The 22,139-nt window shown below is 45.4% G+C and overlaps 1 protein-coding gene across 3 annotated transcripts in view; it reads right to left on the reverse strand.

Annotated features, from left to right (window-relative positions):
• Window positions 1-419: 419 nt before the first annotated feature.
• PLPP5 (phospholipid phosphatase 5) overlaps window positions 420-22,139 on the reverse strand; it is a 40,189-nt gene continuing 18,469 nt past the window's right edge. For 2 of the 3 annotated variants that reach the window (XM_068272281.1, XM_068272282.1), the window contains exons 5-8: window positions 19,145-19,208; window positions 16,610-16,734; window positions 9,574-9,744; window positions 1,959-4,053 (exon numbers count right to left, since the gene is read on the reverse strand). In XM_068272281.1, coding sequence (XP_068128382.1) covers window positions 3,884-4,053; window positions 9,574-9,744; window positions 16,610-16,734; window positions 19,145-19,208 — 530 coding nt within the window. In that variant the 3' untranslated portion in view covers window positions 1,959-3,883. Of the gene's footprint in view, window positions 691-1,958; window positions 4,054-9,573; window positions 9,745-16,609; window positions 16,735-19,144; window positions 19,209-22,139 lie in introns of those variants that run through there. The other variant, XM_068272283.1, reaches the window with a different exon arrangement.

Consider the following 22,139-nt stretch of genomic DNA (forward strand, 5'->3'; position numbering starts at 1 on the left):
AGGAGTGCCCGAATGTAAAGGAACACACTTACCTGGGGTTTCTTCCAGCTCACTGTAGGCAGAGAGGTCCCCCCCCGGCGTCATCCTGGCTCCTCTCCTTCAGCCTCCGCCGGCCTCCATTACCGGCGACACTTGGGATGGGTGTCAGGCCGGCTCTTCCTGGTTAAAGACGTAATGGAGTGATCACGGCGACCGCGTAAGGTCTACACATGCGTGGAAAACCCGCTCATGCACAGACCTGTCACGCCGGCCGCTCGTGATGACGCATTGCGTCATTAACCAGGAAGAGCCGGCCCGACATCCAACCTGAGTGTTGCTGGTAACGGAGGCTGAAGGAGAGGAGCCAGGAGGACGCCGGGGGACCTCGCCGCCAACAGTGAGCTGGAAGAAGCCCCAGGTAAGTGTATTCTTTTAAATTCTGGCACTCCTCCACTCCAACCCAATAATAACCTTTAAAGTGGACCTGTAACCAAGAAATGTGTTTCTTTAAAGTTTTTCCTGGTACTTTCACCAGAAAACAGCCTAGGCAGAAAATAGCTACACATTTGAACAGCAATAAAATGGGCCTAAAACCTTTTGGAATGTAACCACCTGAACCCTAAACAAACTCTAGCATATACTTCTGTGTGCAGAAATGGTCCAATTAGACGTCCATTCTAGCTGCTGCACTCCAAAACTCTACAAGACATTCTGTGAAATGGTAGAAGCAGTTAGATAAACATTTAGTTTATAAAGCAAACACCATAGTGGATTACCATTTACATCATCAGAACATTTTAGGGCTATTCTTGCAGTAATCCAGATCAGGCCATAATTTTAAGATTTGAGTTTTTGCTGACAACTATATGAATATACAAGAGGTGAAATCTTCGCCTATACACAGACAAGCCCATGGGGTTGCCTTGAAAATTAAGGACAAACACTGTTTATACATGTAAAAAAAAAAAAAAAAAAAAAAAAAAAAAAAAAAAAAAAGTTCATTTCAGCACGTGTACTTTTTACCTTCTGATGGTCCCAATGCATCAATGCCAGGTATAAGAACTGCAGAACTTAATATGCAGTGAGTGACTATTTCACACTGACATGTTGCGATTATATTGTAATGGGTCATAGGCCAGTGATTCTCAATATTTTATTGGTATGCATCCCTTTTAAAACCCTGCATTCACCAAGTACCTGTGCATACAAGAAGACAGACCGGGCATCAGTCCCTTTAAGCTCTTTATTGCGACATCTTGCCAAAAGGTACAACAGTAGTACATTCAGCGGGCGCGCTGATGTCATCAGACGTCCTCCGGGCTTTACTGCGCAGGCGCAGAACTACTGCGCCTGCGCAGTACAGCCCGGAGGACGTCCGATGACGTCAGCGCGCCCGCGTGGGATGAAGAAGAGCCCGTCCTTGGAGCGCAGAAGAGCCTGACCTGGCAGCCGGCCTGGCCAGGTCGGGTCGGCCACCGAAGACGACCGGAAGCCTCTGGAGCGGCGGCGAGGGCACCTCGTGCATGCCTCGGGCTGGAGGACGCCCCAGGTAAGTGGATATGGATTTTTATTTTTTTAAATGTTTCCCTGAACCTTCCCTTTAAGCCATATGCCAGCTGCAAGGGTGTCTTGGGAAAAAGGGGAAGTGTTCACTAAACACAAAGCAAGTGCAGAGCCTGCCCCCCACCTACACGGACTGCCGAGTGGTTTTTGTTTTTTCTATACTGTGCCATTCACCAAATACCCCCCTAGCATAGTAAATTTCACAAGTACCTCTTGACAAATATATATTTAATCGAAGTACATGATAATTGGTTCTAAACAGTTTCCAAGCACTTACTATAGCTTTTAATTAGCTAAAATACTAATTTGGTGTTTTAATAAGATTTCTAATTTTCTAAAACTCTAAATTTGTTATTCTTGGTTAAGTATATCAAGCCAGAGTACCCCCTGGAACCATCAGATGTACCCCCCCCCCCCCCCATGGGGTACACGTACCACACGTTGAGAACCTAGGACATAGGCAATGGGTGCCATTGGCAATCGGCAATGGATGCTAATGCTACACTGTCAAACAGGTGCAACAACGTGCGCACTAACAGCTGCAGTGAAGCATCATTATTATGGACTTTGAATAATGCAAGTTATTTATTTTTTTACCCTCCACCACCATTCCTGTCTGCAATGCCCCAGTGTGAAACTAGCCCAAGACTTCACTCCACTCCCAGCAAGCTTATATTTCTTATTGCTAGGGCAGGTTAGAAAGTTTAAATCTGATAGCTAGCTGTTGGTGTATACTAGTGTCGCCAACATGTCTCTGGTCAGTTGCTTTCCACGAGTGCTGAAACTAAATGAACATTCAGGGGTCAGTAATGCAAAGGATATGTTGGAAACACTGGGCTCTGCACACTTTTTTTTTTAGCATAGATACGTTTTTATGAGGTACATTAGGAATCAGTCTGGAAAATACATGTGCACTCTGGGAAATCTTGGTTACTGTAGTAGTTCCCAGTAGACTCCTGATAAGTAGGGGACATTATGCGACAAGAAAGGGTTTGCTTGCTACAGATATATGGCTGCTCAAGTACAGCGAGTTTGTGGCAAGATGCCCCATCACACATAATGTCAGTGCGCCAACAGGGTCATTTGCATTGCCGCGTCCCCCCCCCCCCCCACACACACACGCCCCTGACCCAGTAAGGCACTGCCTGCTGGACAGGAAGTATGTAAGTGGGATTCCCATTATTCCATGTATGGGTGCTGCCGCCAACAGGTTTAAAATGTTTGTCGCCCATGGACTTCCATTACTTCTGCCAGTCAGGCATTTCCGGCACGACAAGGCAAGTGCGCTAGGCCCCATTGCCTTGCACTGCCGTTACTCTGCAGTAAAACAAGGTTTGCAAGACAAGTGTGAAAAGGGGCCTCAATTAACCTCGTGGGGGCAGTCACCATCACTAAGCAGGCCAGCACAATTATAAAAAGATGAGCTGTGAGGAAACCGTATAAAATACCTGATCTGCTGCATGCCAGTTCAGGGTCTAAGGCTAAAAGTATTAAAGACACAGGGACAGGAGGATTGCCCGGTGACTGGAACGGTTTAAAAGGAAATAAATATGGCAGCCTCCATACCCCTCTCACCGTTTGGTTCCCTTTAAGACAACCATTATTCAAAACATGGAGTCTTACGCCAAAACGATATGGAACACTAAATATGAAAAGCTGAATCTCCTGTCAACAGATACAGATAAAAAGCAAGAGTGATGCTGCAAAAACCCTCCCAGCAGATTTCCTATCCTGGCAATTCCTCACAGCACAGCCGTCCTCCCTCGTCTCACCCATTCTCCAGCATTGCGGGCGGCAGTCCTACTCCTAATATCCTACATAGAGAGGATTAGGATTTCCAGTCACGTGGTTCTTCGACCTGTTTCACAGTTTGTAGATCGCTGGACATCTTATCTATAATCCCACAGCGAGCTGATCTCGCCCTTGCAATACACAGCCAGGAGATTGCCGGACGGCAGCTATCTAACCAACAGAACAAGTCTGCTTTGGATCTAGAGAAAGATACTATTCTGTATCTTATGATCCCTTCTTGATGCACATACAACATAACAATTCTAGACTGCCCTAATACAAATATACATTATATGATCAGTCATTCACATTTCCATGGAGAAATTACACATCGCTATGAAGAACTACAGCCTGCTCCTCACAAAGACATGTTGCCTCCAAGTACAAGAGAGCTGGACATTCCACCCTAGGCAAACAGGTACCTCCAGGAAGGAATACATTATGAGCTCCTGAGACAGCAGTGATCACCTCTTCACTATGAGAGGTCACCGCAGTGCACTGTGGCAGTGAAACAAGGTCCATATACCAGGATTGTCCCTTCATATTGTAGCTATACATCCAGACTATATCCCGCAGAGCTCAGCTTCCTCTCCTGGACTCCTGACACTCGCGCTTTGGTCCTGTATGGATGGTGACAGTCCTTGTCTGTCAAAGGTGGGTAATACTGTCTGTAGCAGAGGTAGGCAAAGAAAAGTCCAATGAGGGCACCAACCACCACATCTGAAAGAAGAAAAGGGGAAAACCAGAAATATTAGGGAATGCAAACTATGGAAAGTCCAATCTCATCCATTGCCTGCACAGAGGGGGATACAACCCTTCAGATCACCAAGGAGGCCACAAAAGTCATCTTCATACCAGTCTCTTCTAAGACCAGAAAACTCATGATATTGCACATTTGCAGGACACCACTTCAGTTTTTCAGGATTAAGGCCTGGAACCCACTGAAAACCGCAAACGCAACCGCTAGCGTTTTGTCTGAGCGGTTTGCAAGCGGATTCATGCGCGTTTTTGGTCGTGTTTTGCAACATTGTATTTTTTTCCCCAGCGGGTGCCTAGCGTTTTGCGTTTTTATCCTGATTGGTCCTGTGAATTATTTTTCATTTTGTTACAGTGTGCTGAACCGCAAAACGCTAGCAAAACCGCTCAGTTTAGGTTTTGCTGAGCGTTTCTGCTAGCGTTTCAATACTTTACATTGAAGCGCTAACGCTCCCAAAATGCTGCAGGTCCTGCGTTTGCGTTTCTGGGAAACGCAAACGCTCCTGTGGAAGTTGCCCCATCCATTAACATTAGCCCAGCGTTTTGGCAAACTGCTAGCGTATCGCAGTGCTGCCAAAAGCGCTCCTGTGGGTTCCAGCCCTAAAACAAGCTTGTCACAAGCTGAACCCTTGGATATACAGCTGATAGCACACGAGATGAATGGAGGCCTCTACTGCCAACTCTTCATCTTTAAACACACTTCCAGACCTTGTCTGAGACCTCATAAAACATAACTAACTTTATTCCAATAAAAAAAATCATTTATCTTTTTAATTATTTTCTTGATTTGATACATAAAACCTAGTTGGGTAGTGAGGTATATATCATATTGCTAAGAAAGACCAGCAATCGATTGCTGACATTGCTGGAGAGCACAGCTCTCATTTGTTGTTTTTCTTGACTATGTATTTGTAAATAGCTGCGATTATCTTCTGCTATGCACTTTGCACCCTAAGCACTTTTTCATTGTTGCCCTGACAGCTCTATTTTTAAGGAGCCAAAACATGTCGGTTTAAAGGTGGAGGGTTTCTTAAACTTATTTTGAAGTAACCATACATACATACGCCTAAAGGTGCGTACACACGTCAGATAAAAGTCTTTGGAAAATGAAAGATCACAGACCAATTTTACCCCCTTTCATGTAGTATGAGAGCCATACCTACACAGTCTATTCTGTGGAGCCGAACTCCACATCAGATAGAAATCTTTGCAAGATGCTGCACACACAGATGCTGTACACACGCAACAGATCAGTGTCTGCAAAAGATCCATTCCTGCAAAATGCATTCATAGTCTATGACATCTGCAGATCCTCATACACACCTTGTTTAATGGACATTCATCTGCAGATCAGACAATTATCTGCCGATCTGAAGATCCAACCTGGTGGATCTGGTCTACAGATAATTGTCCGTTAAACAAGGTGTGTATGAGATCTGCAGATATCATAGACCAGTGTTTTTCAACCAGTGTTCCGCGGCACACTAGTGTGCCGCGGAACGTTGCCTGGTGTGCCGTCCTCTTCTCCCCCTCCCGCCCGTGCCGCCGCTGTTATTAGCATAGCAGCGGCCGCTCTCCCCTCTCCGGCGCCTGTATATTCTAGCAGCGTATCTCCGGCTGCTCTGTCTGTGTGATGCGGGAGGGAGGGCTCGGTTCCCATAGTAACGGCGATACATATCGCCGTTACAGGAAGCCGCTGCCCGGATAATTCCTTCCGCATCACACAGACAGAGCAGCCGGAGATACGCTGCTAGAATATACACGCGCTGGAGAGGGGAGAGCGGCAGCTGTTAAGGTAATAACAGCGTTGGCCGTGGGGACGGGCGGGAGGCACTATACTGGCTATCCTGGGGCACTATTCTGGGGCACTATACTAGCTATACTGGGGCACTATTCTGGCTATACTGGGGCACTATTCTGGCTATACTGGGGGGCTATACTGGGGCACTATACTAGCTATACTGGGGGGCTATACTGGGGCACTATGCTGGCTATACTGGGGCACTATTCTGGCTATACTGGGGCACTATACTGGCTATACTGGGGCACTATACTGGGGGGCTATACTGGGGCACTATGCTGGCTATACTGGGGCACTATTCTGGCTATACTGGGGCACTATACTGGGGGGCTATACTGGGGCACTATACTGGGGGGCTATACTGGGGGGCTATACTAGCTATACTGGGGGGCTATACTGGGGCACTATGCTGGCTATACTGGGGCACTATGCTGGCTATACTGGGGCACTATACTAGCTATACTGGGGCACTATGCTGGCTATACTGGGGCACTATTCTGGCTATACCGGGGCACTATTCTGGCTATACCGGGGCACTATTCTGGCTATACCGGGGCACTATACTGGGGCACTATGCTGGCTATACTGGGGCACTATACTAGCTATACTGGGGCACTATGCTAGCTATACAGGGGCACTAAGCTGGCTATACTGAGGCAACTAAACTCCCTACACTGGGGCAACTATGCTAGCTATGCAGCCGCAACTCCGCCCGTCGCATATACCCCTGCCTACATATACTGGGACATATACCCCTGCCTACATATACCCCTGCCTACATATACTGTCTGGGACATATACCCCTGCCTACATATACTGGGACATATACCCCTGCCTACATATACCCCTGCCTACATATACTGTCTGGGACATATACCCCTGCCTACATATACTGGGACATATACCCCTGCCTACATATACCCCTGCCTACATATACTGTCTGGGACATATACCCCTGCCTACATATACTGGGACATATACCCCTGCCTACATATACTGGGACATATACCCCTGCCTACATATACTGGGACATATACCCCTGCCTACATATACTGGGACATATACACCTGCCTACATATACTGGGACATATACCCCTGGCTACATATACTGGGACATATACCCCTGCCTACATATACTGGGACATATACCCCCTGCCTACATATACTGGGACATATACCCCCTGCCTACATATACTGGGACATATACCCCCTGCCTACATATACTGGGACATATACCCCCTGCCTACATATACTGGGACATATACCCTTGCCTACATATACTGGGCACATTTACCCCTGGCTACCTGTTCTGGGGACATCTCTACCCCTGGCTACCAGTTCTGGGGACATCTATACCGCTGGCCACCTATTCTGGGGACACCTATAGACCTGGGGCTACCTATTTTTGGGGAACCACTGCTGTCAGATTGAGTGTATTTTGGGGAACTGCTGCCAGGTGAGAGGTGTCTACATATTAAGGGGGCATTCTGCCTATTTATGTGAAAAGCTGTCTATTTATGTGCCTCATGACTGCTGAATTTGTCTTGTTGCGGGCCTCATGGTTACTGACTTTGTCTTGTTGGGGGCCTCATGATTTGTTGGGGGCCTCAAGATTGCTGAATTTGTCTTGTTGGGGGCCTCATGATTGCTGAATTTGTCTTGTTGGGGGCCTCATGATTGCTGAGTTGGTCATGTTGGGGGCCTCATGATTGCTGAATTTGTCTTGATGGGGGGGGGGCTCATGATTGCTGAATTTGTCTTGTTCAGGGTCACATGATGGCTAACTGCGAGACTATGGAAAAAGCTGAATCATCATCATATGAGACAATAGCATTAAACCTACTTTTTCTGCTTTTTAAAACAGAAAATGAAACTGGGAGGTTCTAAAAAAAATGAATAATTTTTTTCAGGAGTACGATGGATGAAATTGTTTATCTTCACAGTTTATTTTCAACTTAATTTTCCATAATGTTCATGTATGAGTTAAAACGTTTGTATTTAGTTTAAATTGCTGTTGGCACTTTGTGATAGTAAAGTGACTTTGCAGTTTGGACACTCGACCTCCAAAAGGTTCGCCACCACTGTCCTAATCTAATGTCCCACCATTGCTTAGTTCATGTAAACTTGTCTCCACCCACGACCACACCCACATTCTGGTTCATGACCACACCCATTTTTCGGCGCGGCGCACGTAGCGCGCCGCATGACGTAGCTCCATTTTTTGGCGCGCTACCAGCCCAAATTTTTAACTCCCCACTTTTTGCCCCCCCTGGAAAATTTTCTGCGGACGCCCATGGCGTGTACGCACCTATAGTTATGGGAGTGATAAGAATTGACCAAAAAAATCCCAGATTAGTCTTTCTTAGCAATATGATATATACCTCACTACCCAACTAGGTTTTATGTATCAAATCAAGAAAATAATAAAATTAAAAAGATAAATGATTTTTATTGGAATAAAGTAAAAGTTATGTTTTATGAGGTCTCAGACAAGGTCTGGAAGTGTGTTTAATTAAAAATCAGATGTGTAGTTTGTAAACTCTTCATCTTTATCAGCAGCCACAAGGAAGCATTTCAGAATGCATTAAAACACATCCCATCAGGGGCTCTGTGCTGGTAAGGCATGACCTGATCCACTTAGGTCTATGTAGTGGGTCACAGTGCAAAAGCACTACTGCAGGGATATTTATAGTACATCTTTAACCAAAAACACAAAACAACTTTTGATAGTTCTAAGTGAAACTGAAAACTCCAATTGCCCTGCGTAATTACTGCAATTTTAAATAGTATTGCCTTATTCCTGTTCCCCCTCCCCTTTTCTCCACTGCTTGTGACAGGCATAGTAGGTTGGCATGTAGACTTGAAGGGGACCTACTGTATATGCTCTCCAGGTCTCTTCTCCTTTCAATTTCCTTCTTCCAGCCATAAGGAAGGAGGAGAGGGCGAGGCTGGACTCCTTTTATGCTTTCAATGGAGCTGAATACAGTACATTTAGCACAGTGGAAAGCTCCTGGCCTAGAGCAGCTGCATCAGACAAGCCGTGCACATGAAATAATCCCACATTAGTTACAATTAAAGGACAACCAAGGTGACGTGTCATGATGAGATAGACATGTGTATATTCAGTGCCTAGCACACACATTACTAGGATGTGTTCCTTCCCCTCCCCCTTTCTCTGCCTTAAAGAGTTAAGCAGGTATACAAGTGACAGTCTGTCTGGGTCAGATTAAAGAATAACCCTCACCGGTAAGCAATTACAGCCATAAAACTGCTTCCGAGAGCAGAAGAGAAAAAAAAGGGTCAATAATTCATACAATTTGAACTATGACATACTTCAATGAAGGCGTCATTGAGCAGAGACAATGGAAACAGTAAAACCTTAAAAACTAGATTTAAATATAAAATTTAAAAACAAAAACAAAAAAAACTGGGATATCAAAAAAAAAATAAATTAAAAAATCATTTTTAGGAGAAGGAGGATAGATGCAATTGTTTTTATCGTGTTTATTTTCACCTCGGATGTCCTTTAAGTGCAGCAACCTGAAGTACTATGTGCAGTTTACTGAAAAATGGAGGTTTAGAACTAATTTGGGTTGATTCTCTAACACATACCGTAACAGGCATTTTTAGGGCCTGACAGTTGCAGAGGAGGTACGTGAGCATAGAGCCTCAGGCATGCTTACCCTGCCAGTGATGCTTGTAGTCACATGTGCGGGACAGCGCTATGGCGATGGCACACAGCAGTGGAAACAAGAAGCTGCACAATCTCCAGGAATGTCCACGACCATTGGGGGAAAAACTTCCCAGTTTTCCCGCAATATAAAAAGCTGCGAATCCCAGTCCAGCAAAGGCAACTAATCGAAAAGAGAAAAGGCACACATTAAACCTCAGAATGGTTCACACACACACACACAATTAGATTAACCAGCGGTTATACCAGATCAAGTGCACTCAGATTAATATGAAGTATTATTAAAACAGTAATTTATCCTGTACTTGTCCCCAAGTTGACACTATGCAACAAGGATTTTCTGTTTAAAAATAAGAACTATAAATAGAAGTAAAAATAAAAATGTTAATTAACCTCTTGATCAATTTTAGCCCTCTATTGTGATCAAAAGATTGCCGGCAGATTTCAGCCTTATTTTTGCATATTACATAACTGACTTACATCAGTATGGCGGCTGTACATTTATGCCTAGCAAAAGCAGTGAATTTGGTGCTGAGGTTTCCTGCTCCAGTGTAATGACCCAGCAGGATACCCAGGGACAAGTGTCAAGGCTTTTGCTGGCATCGCTGTACAGCTGCAGTAGGATTGTATAGGTATTCCTGGTAAATATACTACAAGGATTTTCCATCAGCAGTTTCAATAGAGTTCTCATTTGAGATAAGTGCACCGTTTTTGACCTCAGGTCGGCAGAACTTGTGCTGTAAATTCTTGGAATGCTTTGATCTCTCTCTACCTGCAGAAAATATAGAACCTTGAAGCAGAAGTCCTCTGTTATTGTCTCATACTGCCCCCTAGTGACAAGTGGCATAAATACAAATTCCAGCAGAAAAAAAAAAATAAAAAAAACAAACCACACACACCTAAAATAAAATTGGCCTGGAGCACTTGCAAGTCTAAATAAATTGGCTGCTAAAGGGTTATGAAAATCATTCTATGTTTTGCTATAGTAAATAAGTATGCGATTTATTGATCAGATCACTTTCATTTACGGTTGTTTTTACTTCTGTTTACAGTGAAGTGTCAGTTTTGCAAAACAAAAATTGCAAGATTCTCAGACTGAAATGTCACTGGCAGCTTCACAAGACTTTCAGCTCAATTTTGCTCCTGTATATTGCAATATTGGTTTTCATACATAGCTGCAGTGGTGTAAGTATAGGGGATGCAGAGTCTGCGACCACACCGGGGCCCATGTACCAGAGGGGCCCACTATGGGCCAGCCTTCATCAATCTTATTAGCTTTGCTAAGCTGGCAATGAAGACCTAGATGTGCCTTGCATAGTGGTAATCCTTAAAGGACAACTAAAGTGAGAAGAATATGAAGGCTGCCATATTAATTTCCTTTTAAAGAATACTGGTTGCCTGGCAGCCCTGCTGATCTATTTGGCTGCAGTAGTGTCTGTCAGATCCAACAGGATTAGCTGCATGCTTGTTTCTAGTGTGATTCAAATGTCAAAACACCTGATCTGCATATGCTTGTTCAATGTCTATGGCTAAAGGTGCGTACACACATGCGACTATAGTCGTTTGTAACGATCGTTCCCCGATCTTTACCAACGACGATCGTTACAAAAAACGAACCAACGACTATTAAGGCAAACGACGAACGAGGCAAATCGCTACAAAACAAAGTTCTGTCTTGGCGGATTTTTACCACCGACGATCGTTAGCAAAAGTGGCACATCGTTGGAAACGATCGTTCGTACCAGGCTGGACATGCGCATTTCACTTTTTCTCCAAGGAACTTTACAATTTTATGCGCAGGCGCATTAAGTGCTTTTACGTGGTGTAACGTTCGTTCTAACGATGTGATCGTTACATACTTTTTACAACTAACTTTACTTCGGTCGTTCTTTCGTCAATTAAAAGATCGTTCGTCGTTGACAACGAACGATCGTTGTCGCATGTGTGTACGTAGCATAAAAGTACTAGAGGCAGAGGATCAGCATGGCAGCCAAGCAACTGGTATTACTCAATAGGAAATAAATATAGCAGCCTCCATATCCCTCTAGTTACAGTTATCCTTTAACCGTTTCTGTTCTCGGATTACACCTCTGACACTGCAGCTGCCCTTTGTAGGTTTTGCAGCTCTATATCCATAGAGTTCTTGGAGCCCCATGTAAAACTCACACTGGGTCCCCAAGCATCTTAGGCCTGGTTCCCACCATACACCCAGCTGTGCACGTTTCAGCACCGCGTATAGTGATACGCAAGAAGTGCATAGACAGCACTTCTACCATTCTCATCTAAATCGCTGCGCAGCAGTCCGATACGCTATCGCACTTCTGCATGCATTTTTCAGGAATCACAGCGTGAATGGGATCAGCAGTGCAGCACATAGAAGCAGTGCAGCACATAGCAGTGCAGATGGCGTGCAATCATACGCATTGCAATCACATGCCCATCTGCACTAAATCTCATCAAGGCCTTAGGCCCGGTTCACATTAGCGGTGGCTATCCGGAATAGCCGTGCCGGAGCCGCACCGCATGCTGGCCGGACGAAACGGACGCACGGCATAGCAATGTAAGTCTATGCCAGGGTTCACATGTGTCCGTTTCGTCCGGACCGGAGCCGGACCGGATCCGGACTCCGGTGTCCGTTCCAACATGCGCTATTTTTTGGTCCGGCTCCTCCGGCAGCCGTATCCGGGGCGGAGCCGGACTGCACCATCCGGCCAATGGAAACCAATGAGAACCGGAGAGCGCACAACACACTGGCAAAAAATCCGGATGTTCTACCCCACTTCCTATGCGGATTTTTGCGGCGATATTGGCTGGGGACACATGGGCAAGCATTTTGGAGTGGAGCAGCACAGCTGGATCCGGATCCGGAGATGTTGGCAGCATGTCGGAGGTGGAGGTGAGTGCTAAACAGCAGAGGGCCTGATTCCACAGGTCCCCCTTCTGCTGACCTCCCAGACCCCAACATTTTTTTTTTTTTTATACAGGTTGTTACTCTTTAAGAATCCGGATCCGGACCGCAACCGTGTTCATACCGCACGGAAACCGTATGCAACCGGACCGGATCCGGACAGGAACCGTACGGTTCAGGTCCGATCCGGCTCCGGTGCGGTCCGGACATCCGGTGCGGTTTTTGCAAAACCGCAAGTGTGAACCGGCCCTTAGTTACTCCACTGCACAGATGTGCACCATTACAACATTCAGGCTCTTTTTCCTATTCAATGTATGAGCTCTATTCCTTGGACTGCAGAGCCACCTATGGGCGGATGTGGAACTGCAGACAGAAGTGATGTCACCTGGAAACTGTGGCCATGGTGAAGGCAAGCTGCGGTTGACAATTTAATATTTCTACACTAAATTGCAAACCTGCTTCTCATCTAAATCACCAGTAGTGGACTTGCATACAGAAGGTTATACTGTAATCTGTCCATCATGAGGAGTATAAAACAGCACCAAGAATTTGAATTCATTAATCTCCTGTAAAGTAACTGGGCAATTGCAAAAAGGCTCATTTGATCATTTTTTTAACACCTACTGTACTGGAAATCAGAAAGTGACTTCAGACAATGTCTTAGGACTAGTACAGTATGCACTGGCCCACTACCGGGCTGCAGGCGGTTTTCAGCTGGTACATGATCCTGGCCTCTCTAATCTTAGCCAATTTCATTCAAATCAGTGTGCAGCAGAGCACCACCAGGTGGCGCTGTTCTCACACAGCCATCTGCTGTACTGCTTTAGCTTCTGTACCTGCGCTGGATCAGGAGACATAAAGACTGTCTGTCGCACAGTGGACAGCTGTGAAAGGAGGACAGCACACCTTAGTGATGCTTGGTGCACACTGATCTGGATGAAGGAGTGCGAGATGAGAAGCCAGGCCTGCAGACCGCAGCAATGGAAGAAACTGCAATCTCATCTGGACTAAATTCAGTGCTGCTCCTTCATGCACCATTGGGGCACTCCTGTTCCTGTCAATTCAACCAAACCAACAGTATTTAGTTGGAGGAATCCCCTATAAACTTTATGAAAGGAACACAATTATGCAAGGAGTAAAAATTTATCACAGAAAATCTAGCTGCAAACAGCTTCAACAGTATATGATTATTTCTTCCTGTGATACAATGAGAGCGGCAATGTTCTGCTTGTGATCATTACAAACCAGCAAACTGCTGTGCATCTCCAGCCCTCAGCCTGTGAAAACTTCACTCCCCTCTCCTCCTCCCCTCCGCCTCTGAAATCTCTGGCTAGTAACCTCCTCTTGCCCAGACTGAGCTCCCATAAGCCCTTGCTACTAAAGCTTAGAATGCAAAGGCTCTCTGGAGAAGCTGTGGGCAAGGCTTGTTTAGTTTATAGGGCATTAGAGTATTAAAACAAGAATTTGGCTTGAGGAATACCCTATAAACTATATGAAAGGAACACAATTATGCAATGAGTAAAAGTATCTCGGATCCAATTTAATGTACCAGTGCAGCTCTGTTCCCATCTGTTCTTTGATAATGCTGCCATTATGTACACATGTGCAGCAGCAAAATCAGAGGTGTTGCACAGAATGCCACTACTAATGTAGATAATGGATACTAGAATATCAGTTAGAACTTAAATCATATTCTACTATCACCTTCCATAACCTTCCTCTCACTCTAACATACTTCCCCTACTCTACACCCAGCCCCGCCCCATAGAAAAAAAAATTAGCATTGGAAATCAGTCCTGGTCAAAAATAGGCTGGGGACCCCTGCTTTAAGCCACCCATCCTACAGCACCAGAAAGTAGTCTTTGTTGAAAGCTTGATTTTGAATCCTTTGGAAAATTTGTTGGAAACCATGAAGACCGCATACAGTCAGATGCTAGAGCTAAGCAGCACTGAAGCGCTAGCACAATACTATCTAATGGCAGTGATCTCACTGCCACAAATCGTGGATGATTCGCTATTAGCAGCAATCGCAAGATGCAGCATTTTAACACGATTCTAGAGTGATTGCAATACTGGGTTTAAAAAAACTGGCTAATTGCGATCACTCAAACATCACACGAGTGAACAGTGATTTTACCGCATTAACTGCAGTAAAATCACCCATGCAAAGCATTTTGCGATTGCCAGTGTGAATGGGCCCTAAAAGAGGAATTCCAGGAAAAATAATGTAATAAAAAGTTTCATTTTTACAATAATTATGTATAAATGATTTAGTCAGTGTTTGCCCATTGTAAGATCTTTTAAATCCCCGATTTACATTGTGACTTTTTTACTGTTGGCAGGTGATCAGGGGCGTAGCAATAGGGGGTGCAGAGGTTGCGACCGCATCGGGGCCCTTGGGCCAGAGGGGCCCCGTAGGGCCCTCCCTGAACTGCAGTATTAGCTCTCTATTGGTCCTGTGCTCATAATAATTACTTTTATAGATACTTTGAATAGTGATAATCATTAACAAACTGTTCCCCATCCCCTTCTTGCACCTCTAACACTGTAGTTGCCATTGGCAAGTTTTGGCGTGCTGTATCAATTGTTATGTATAGAGTGCTTGGGGGGGGCCCCATGTAAAACTTGCATCGGGGCCCAAAGCTCCTAAGTTACGCCACTGCAGGTGATGTAGCTGCTGCTTGCTGTTTTGGCAGTTGGAAACAGCTGTAAACAGCCATTTCCCACAATGCAGCAAGGTTCACAGACAGGAAACTGCCAAGAGTACCATGGTCCTCAGAGTTTCACCACAATATCTGCCATACAGCGCCCCCTGATGGTCTGTTTGTGAAAAGGAATTGATTTCTCATGTAAAAGGGGGTGCCACCTACTGATTGGGATAAAGTTCAATTCTTGGTCAGAGTTTCTCTTTAAAGAGGAACTCCAGTGAACATTTTACTGTTGGCAGGTGATGTAGCTGCTGCATGGTTTTTGGCAGTTGGAAACGGCTGTAAACAGCTATTTTCCACAATGCAACAAGGTTCACAGACAGGAAACTGCCAAAAGTTCAAACTTTTCTTGTGGGAGGTGTTTACCACAATATCAGTCATCCTGATGGTCCGTTTGTGAAAAGGAATAGATTTCTCATGTAAAAAAAAAAAAAAAAAAAAAAAAAGTGTAAAAGGGGGTATCAGCTACTGATGGCCCGTTCAGACTACAAAGTGCGGACCGCAACGCATGCGGACCGCAACGCGTACGAACGCACGCCATCCGCGTTCATATGCGTTGCGTGGCTGATCCCATCACTGAAAAGTGAATAGGACAGCCGCGCGTTTTTGTAAAATCTGCGTGCAGCATGCGTTCCCGGACCGCACAGGTCCGGAACGCATGCTGTGTGAACATCAGACATTGCACTCTATGCAATGTCTGATGTCCTGCGTGTCGCCCCCCCCCCCCCCCCCCCCCGCACGTGTTTCCAAAACGCATATGGAAACGCGTGCAGTGTGAACGGGCCCTAAGATAAAGTTCAATTCTTGGTCGGAGTTTCTCTTGAAGGACATTCCTTAATAAGTGACATTCCTCACAGCAATGCAGCTGGGAGGAATCCCTCCTATCTCAGTAACAGCTGAGCCATGCAGGGCAGCTTTCCCAGTGGCTCACTGTAATGCACAGGTAAATGTGCAACAAAAGGAGAGAATATAATAATAAAAAAGTTCTCATGCCTGTAGTAATCTCAGGCATGCAGCTTCTAATAACAGCCCCACGTATATATACACATACAGTTTCCTGGGGAACACCAGAAAGTAGTAAGGTAGAAATGCCTTGAATGCCTCTGTAGTTATGCTTTGTGTTAGTTGATTAAATCTTGCATCATAGCATTCAGCACAGCAGCCTAGAGTCTAGAGAGGCATTGGGATGAGTTACCAGGTCAGGAATGCTAGGCAGCTACAGAAGCTGTATCCAGTCTGAGCTGGGAGAACTCAGCTGTGTGAGGCAGCACAGGACTATGGAAGCCTGTATATCTGGCAATATCCAGCTGAAGGGTATTCTGTTTTTTAGTTGCCATCTGCAGCGTGTGGTATAGAGTCGGAGGTGGAAAGTAGCAGGTTTGTGTGACAGACCAGGATTACACAGTATTTACATGAGGAATGGCCGCTGGGAAAGCTCTTGCGTCCTTCAGTCACCACTTCCGGGTCGCCTGTACACTCCAGTCCTGGCAATTCCTTCCCATCTGGGAAACAGCGCAGCAAGAAGTCTGGGCGCGGCCTAAAAACACAAAGTCATTCAGGGCTCAGGATCCAATATAAATACAGGCAGCAGTCATATGGACAGTACAGGGATTGCCAGAACCAGAGATGGCCAATGAGATTACAGCTTACATGAAGCTTGTAATAAGGCCAGATTCAGCAGGAAATGCACTTACCCAATTCCCAGCCACATGGAATTTGTATTTGATTACCAGACTCTTGTCCAGAGATCCTGTGATCAGCACACAAGCAATCACATATACTGTATGTTTTATTATAAAAATCGGCAGTGCTATCGCAAGTGCTGAGCGATTTATACTGATTTTTACAGGGCTTTTCGCTTAGAAAAGCACTTTTATAAGATCTTTTGCTCAGCAATGATATTTTTCACTTCCTGACAATGGTCAGGAAGTGAACTCTAACCCAGAAATGAATAAATATGTATTTATTCATAAAAGTGCTTTTTTAAGTGCTTTGTGATTTCCCTACACCTTCTATTGAGCCAAAGCACTCAGAAAATGGTACAAGTAGCGCCTTTACGATTTCAATGAAATTAAAACACTTACATGTGTACACTGTCATAGGAAGTCATTACACAAGCACTTTTAGAGCGCAAAAAAAAAAAAAAAAAAAAAAAAATTGAAAAAAATAAGCAAACGCTGATAATGTGAACAAGCCCTTAAGGTACACCAGGCGACTGACCAACCAATACGAGTATTATAATCAAATGTAAATTGGTGCCGTCAAGAGCATGCACGATTGAGGATGCGACCAATGTCAGACAAAAATTGGTAGCATGTATTGGAGCGGACATGCTGCAAGATGTCGGCCCAACGTGCTTGTGGGTTACCTCCCCGGTAACTACGTGCGCGGCAGCGTCACTAGGCCGATTCTCCCAAGATTTCATGCGGGAATCTGCCTGCGGTGTATGGGCAGCTGATAGATGTCTCTTAGCCAAATCTGCCCATCATCGTTAGAGGTATGGCCACCTTTATATTACAATAGGAACACAAGATAATGAACACCTCTGATAGAAGTTAAGGTAGCCATACATCAGCAGATTAGACAAAGACAAAATTTATCTTGAATCTAAATTCAAGATAAAATTTGTCTCTAGTCATAGCTGCCCATATACCGCAGGCCGATTCCAGCATGAATTCTTCAGGGAATCGGCTGAGCCCACCCCGCCACTACCCCACTATAAACGTGGCCCCATGTGTGCATTTATACATTACCTGCCCTGTATCAGCCACCGCACCTCCGCGTGGTGTCCGTCCATCTCTTCAGAGTCTATCAGCCGCATACACACCGGTGGTGCATAGTGTCGGACGTCAGATGCTGTGCGCCGCTAGCATCTATGCAGCTGTTAGAACCCGGGGGGAGACTGACGCCATGCGGAAGGCTGATACAGGACAGGTAGTGTATAAATGCACACAGGGGGAGGGGTTTCGTTGCTTGTTCTGAAATGATAATCTAATCAGATGGTCGATCGCCCGCCACATTGCCTGATGTATGGCCACCTTTAGAAGGGACCCTGAGCAGTACCCTACAATCAAGCATTTCACTTACCTGGGGCTTTCTCCAGCCCACCGGCGTCCGCCTGGCTCCTCTCCGTGTCCCGCCGACTGCTCCAGTAACCGGCGACACTCGGTGCCGGGACGACTCTTCCGGATTTTGCCGCTCTGCATCATCAGTGGCTGGCGTGATAGTCCAGCGCAGTTTAGTGTTAGAAAACCACGCATGTGAAGGACTGTCACGCTGGCCTCCGTGATGACGCCAAGCAGGTAGAGTCGGCCCGACACCCGCTGGTGGGACACGGAGAGGAGCCAGGACGACCCCAGGGGACCGCGCAGTCTACGGCGGGCTGGAGGAAGCACCAGGTAAGTGATATTTTTTATTGTAGGGTACTGCTCAGAGTCCCTTTAGATTGTCAACTCCTGTGATGACCGATATGACCACACACGGGGGAAGAGGTTTATACCATGTAAATTCACAATAATGAGCATACAATTTCATATTGTATATACAAAGCACACTGATCAAATTACAGACAAAACAAATGCATTGGAGCCACTATAATGCCATCTTAGCAAAACAGATGTGCGATATTCTTGTAATTGGAATGGAAGTACAATGAAAACATACAACCTCCCAGTGTCAATTTCCCCATCCACAGATGTTCCAGCAGGAAGCAATGCTACTTCTCACCACTAGAGGGGGACATTTACAAGAGAAACTAAAGCCACAGCTGGGTAAGTCTGCCAGGTGTGCATTTTTTATTATTATTTTTATTTATTTATTAAGGCTACATGGCCAAGGGAAACAAATTTTCGTTACCTGGGCCACAGCCCTGGAATACAGAGAAATCATGAAAACATTTCCAAGCAGAGGAACAACAACAACAACAAAAAAAAACAAAAAACACATACCTTCCAACTAGGAGTTTTATTGTATTGGTGAAGATGCCATTAAGAGCTAAAGACAAACTGGCAGCTGTAGAGGCAAAATGAAAAATATACAGGAAGTCAGAACTCAGGCAACAAATGGGCTGTACTGCAGAGGGAAATTACCAATCCTGGCACATACAACACTGCCACCCCTAACCACAAGGTTACATTATCCCGGAGTGTCAAACTCAACCATGCAGGGGCAAAAAATAAAATAAAAAATAAAATCTAAAACAGTGTAAGTAGTGGGCAAAAGTGTTTATTAAGCTATAAATATTCTCAAACGAAGTAGGGTAACTATAGTGAACATGGGGAGGGGCAGCTCCTCCCCCTTCTGCAGAGTAGTGCTGTGGAGCAGTTTAATATTTACCTGCCCCATTACTGCTTTGGCAGAGTAGGATTAATATTAATATAATATTAATATGAAATGCAGCCCAATGCAAGATTGTAGCCTTTACATAGTCTTTTTGGTAAGCCAACGAGGGGGTTTGGTTCCCAAGAAGGGGTCCCTTGGTAATTTTGATAGGGGGTGAGGTTAATGGGTGGTTGCTGCAACCCACCTCAAACTGACAATGTTTCAACCACAAATTGTCACTGGCGGCCTCCTTTGGTTGGCAAGACTGGGCGTGGTTATTCTTTTACTGGCTACAATGATGCACATTTGAAGCTCTAGCGGGCCACATAAATGGCAAGGAGGGCCACATTTAGCCCACGGGCCTTGTGTTTGACACCTGTGTGTTATTGATAAGTGTGGGTTCCCAACACCCCTTCCCTCCAGTTTCTCAACACATGGCATATGTAATAACCCAGGGGGCACTGAAACAGGTTACAGGCAATCCATGATATTTTTCAGATTACCATTGATAACGCATATATAAACAAAACCAGAATAAGTATTTAAAGTTGGTTAAAGGCATCAAGGGATTATCCACAATTGAGTACAGTACTAATCGATCTCTCAAGGGGTACTTGAGCTGATGTTAGCCACAGTAGTGGGCACTTGGCCATGTAGGCATTAAAGTGAACCTCCGGACTAAAAAAAAAAAAAAAAAAAAAAAAAAAAAAAATTTCGACTCAGCAGCACTGAAAAGGCTTGGTGTTTCTTTAACAGTTTCACAGCATCAGAACTTTGCTTCTCTTATACAAGCCTCATTTTTAGCTGCACAGAGGAAAACTGCCCGTGCTCTTTTCCCTAATGCTGTGCAAAGCATGATGGGATTTCTGATGTTCTCTTTCTGCTGTTTTGGTGCAAATTTTTTTTACATTTTGAATTTGACATTTGAAGTCTAGCGTGCGCAGCTGGGAGGGGTGATCAGCACACCAGACAGTTCGAACTGTGGCTCCTGCTCCCTGTCACCTCCTTTCAACCAAAAAGATGGCTGCCCCGTGACAAAGATGGCAGCCCCCATGAATCACAAACATTTGCCTGTTCTTTTAGGCTTCTTGCACACCAAGACGTTGCATTAGGTGGCACGTTAAGGTCGCATAACGTGCACCTAACACAACGTATGGTGCTGCAAGAGCCGACGGTAGAGTGAGCCGCGTTAGGCAGCTCGAGTCCTATAATGTCTCCCAGAGTGGCGCTGATTGGCCAGCGGGACCACGTGATGCGGAGCGAGACACTCCGCATCACGTGGTCCCGCCAGCCAATCAGCGCCCGCCAGTGCAGTGAATATTAAGTAGCCATGTGCACGGCTACTGTAGCTGGCTCTCCCCGCCTCCTCTCCGCCCCCCACTGCGCATGTGCAAACAGTCTAACGCGGCTATAGCCGCTCCAACGCCGTAGCATGCTGCACTTTGCACAGAACGTGCAGCGTTACATGTAACGCAACGTGGGCTGTGTGAACAGCCCACTTGTGTTACATTGCTGTGCGTTGGGGGAGCGTTACAGGCGCACTAACGTGCGCCTGTAACGTCTTGGTGTGTAAGCAGCCTTAAAACAGTGTGGGTAAGAGATTATATTACCTATCTATTCTAATTAACATAACTAATGTAACTTAATGACAGTATGTTTGCTTAGGCTGAAGTTCCCCTTTAACAGAGTACAGGCTATAATAATAAGGTTGAGAAACGCTGGTGTAGTGTGTTGCTCTGCAGGAAGAACATACATAATAGAAGCAGGACACCGTGTGAAACAAACAATGTTTATTGGAAGTGGAGTGCAACACTACAGTGCATAGTAAGTGCACATCCAGTGACAATACGCTTGCAGAGCTTTGCTACATGCAGTTGGGAGATTCTGAAGAACTAAAAAAAAAAAAAAAAAAAAAAAAAAAAAAAAAAAGGAGATACTTACCTCAGGAGAGGGAAGCCCTGCCCAGTCCCAGCAGTGTGTGCACAGCGCAGCCCACCCCAACACGACACAACACGACTACGTCCTATAGAGCGCTCCCTTGTGGCTGCAGCTCTGACACTGAGTCCACCAGGAGAAAAGCACAATATAAATATTCTGTGTCTTGTCTTATGGTGTGGCGGCAGCATATCTGTATAGACTAATGCAATGTACCACCGACAGGGTTGGATGTGACTCTGGATCAGAGTCATACCAGTGAAATGAATGGCAATGCAATTTGGCATCATTCAAAATGTGTGTGGATAGGTTTCCCCCCACAGCAGAAAATACAACAGAAGCGTGTGAAAAATACATAGGAAAGGTTTGGGCACTTTCTACATATCCATTTTGATGCGCTGTCCCCTGTGGTAAAATGCAGGGCACGCAACACTGACAAGCACAGGAATGGCTTTCACATGGGGCTAATTAATAAGCAGACAAGGGTTTTCAAGATGTCTTCATCACAGAGTTCCTACAAACACATGAAGGGAAAATGCTCCAGTTGTCTGCAAGGGCTCGTTTCCACTATTGCGGTGCGGAATCGCCTGGATTCCACCTCTGATGAAATCGCATGCGGATGCGATTCCGCATGCGTTTTTTGCCGCGAATTCGCATAGGTGAGGGTATATGCGATTTTAACCATGT

This window comes from Hyperolius riggenbachi, chromosome 3 (assembly GCF_040937935.1).
Source record: "Hyperolius riggenbachi isolate aHypRig1 chromosome 3, aHypRig1.pri, whole genome shotgun sequence".
Taxonomy (NCBI): Eukaryota; Metazoa; Chordata; class Amphibia; order Anura; family Hyperoliidae; genus Hyperolius; species Hyperolius riggenbachi.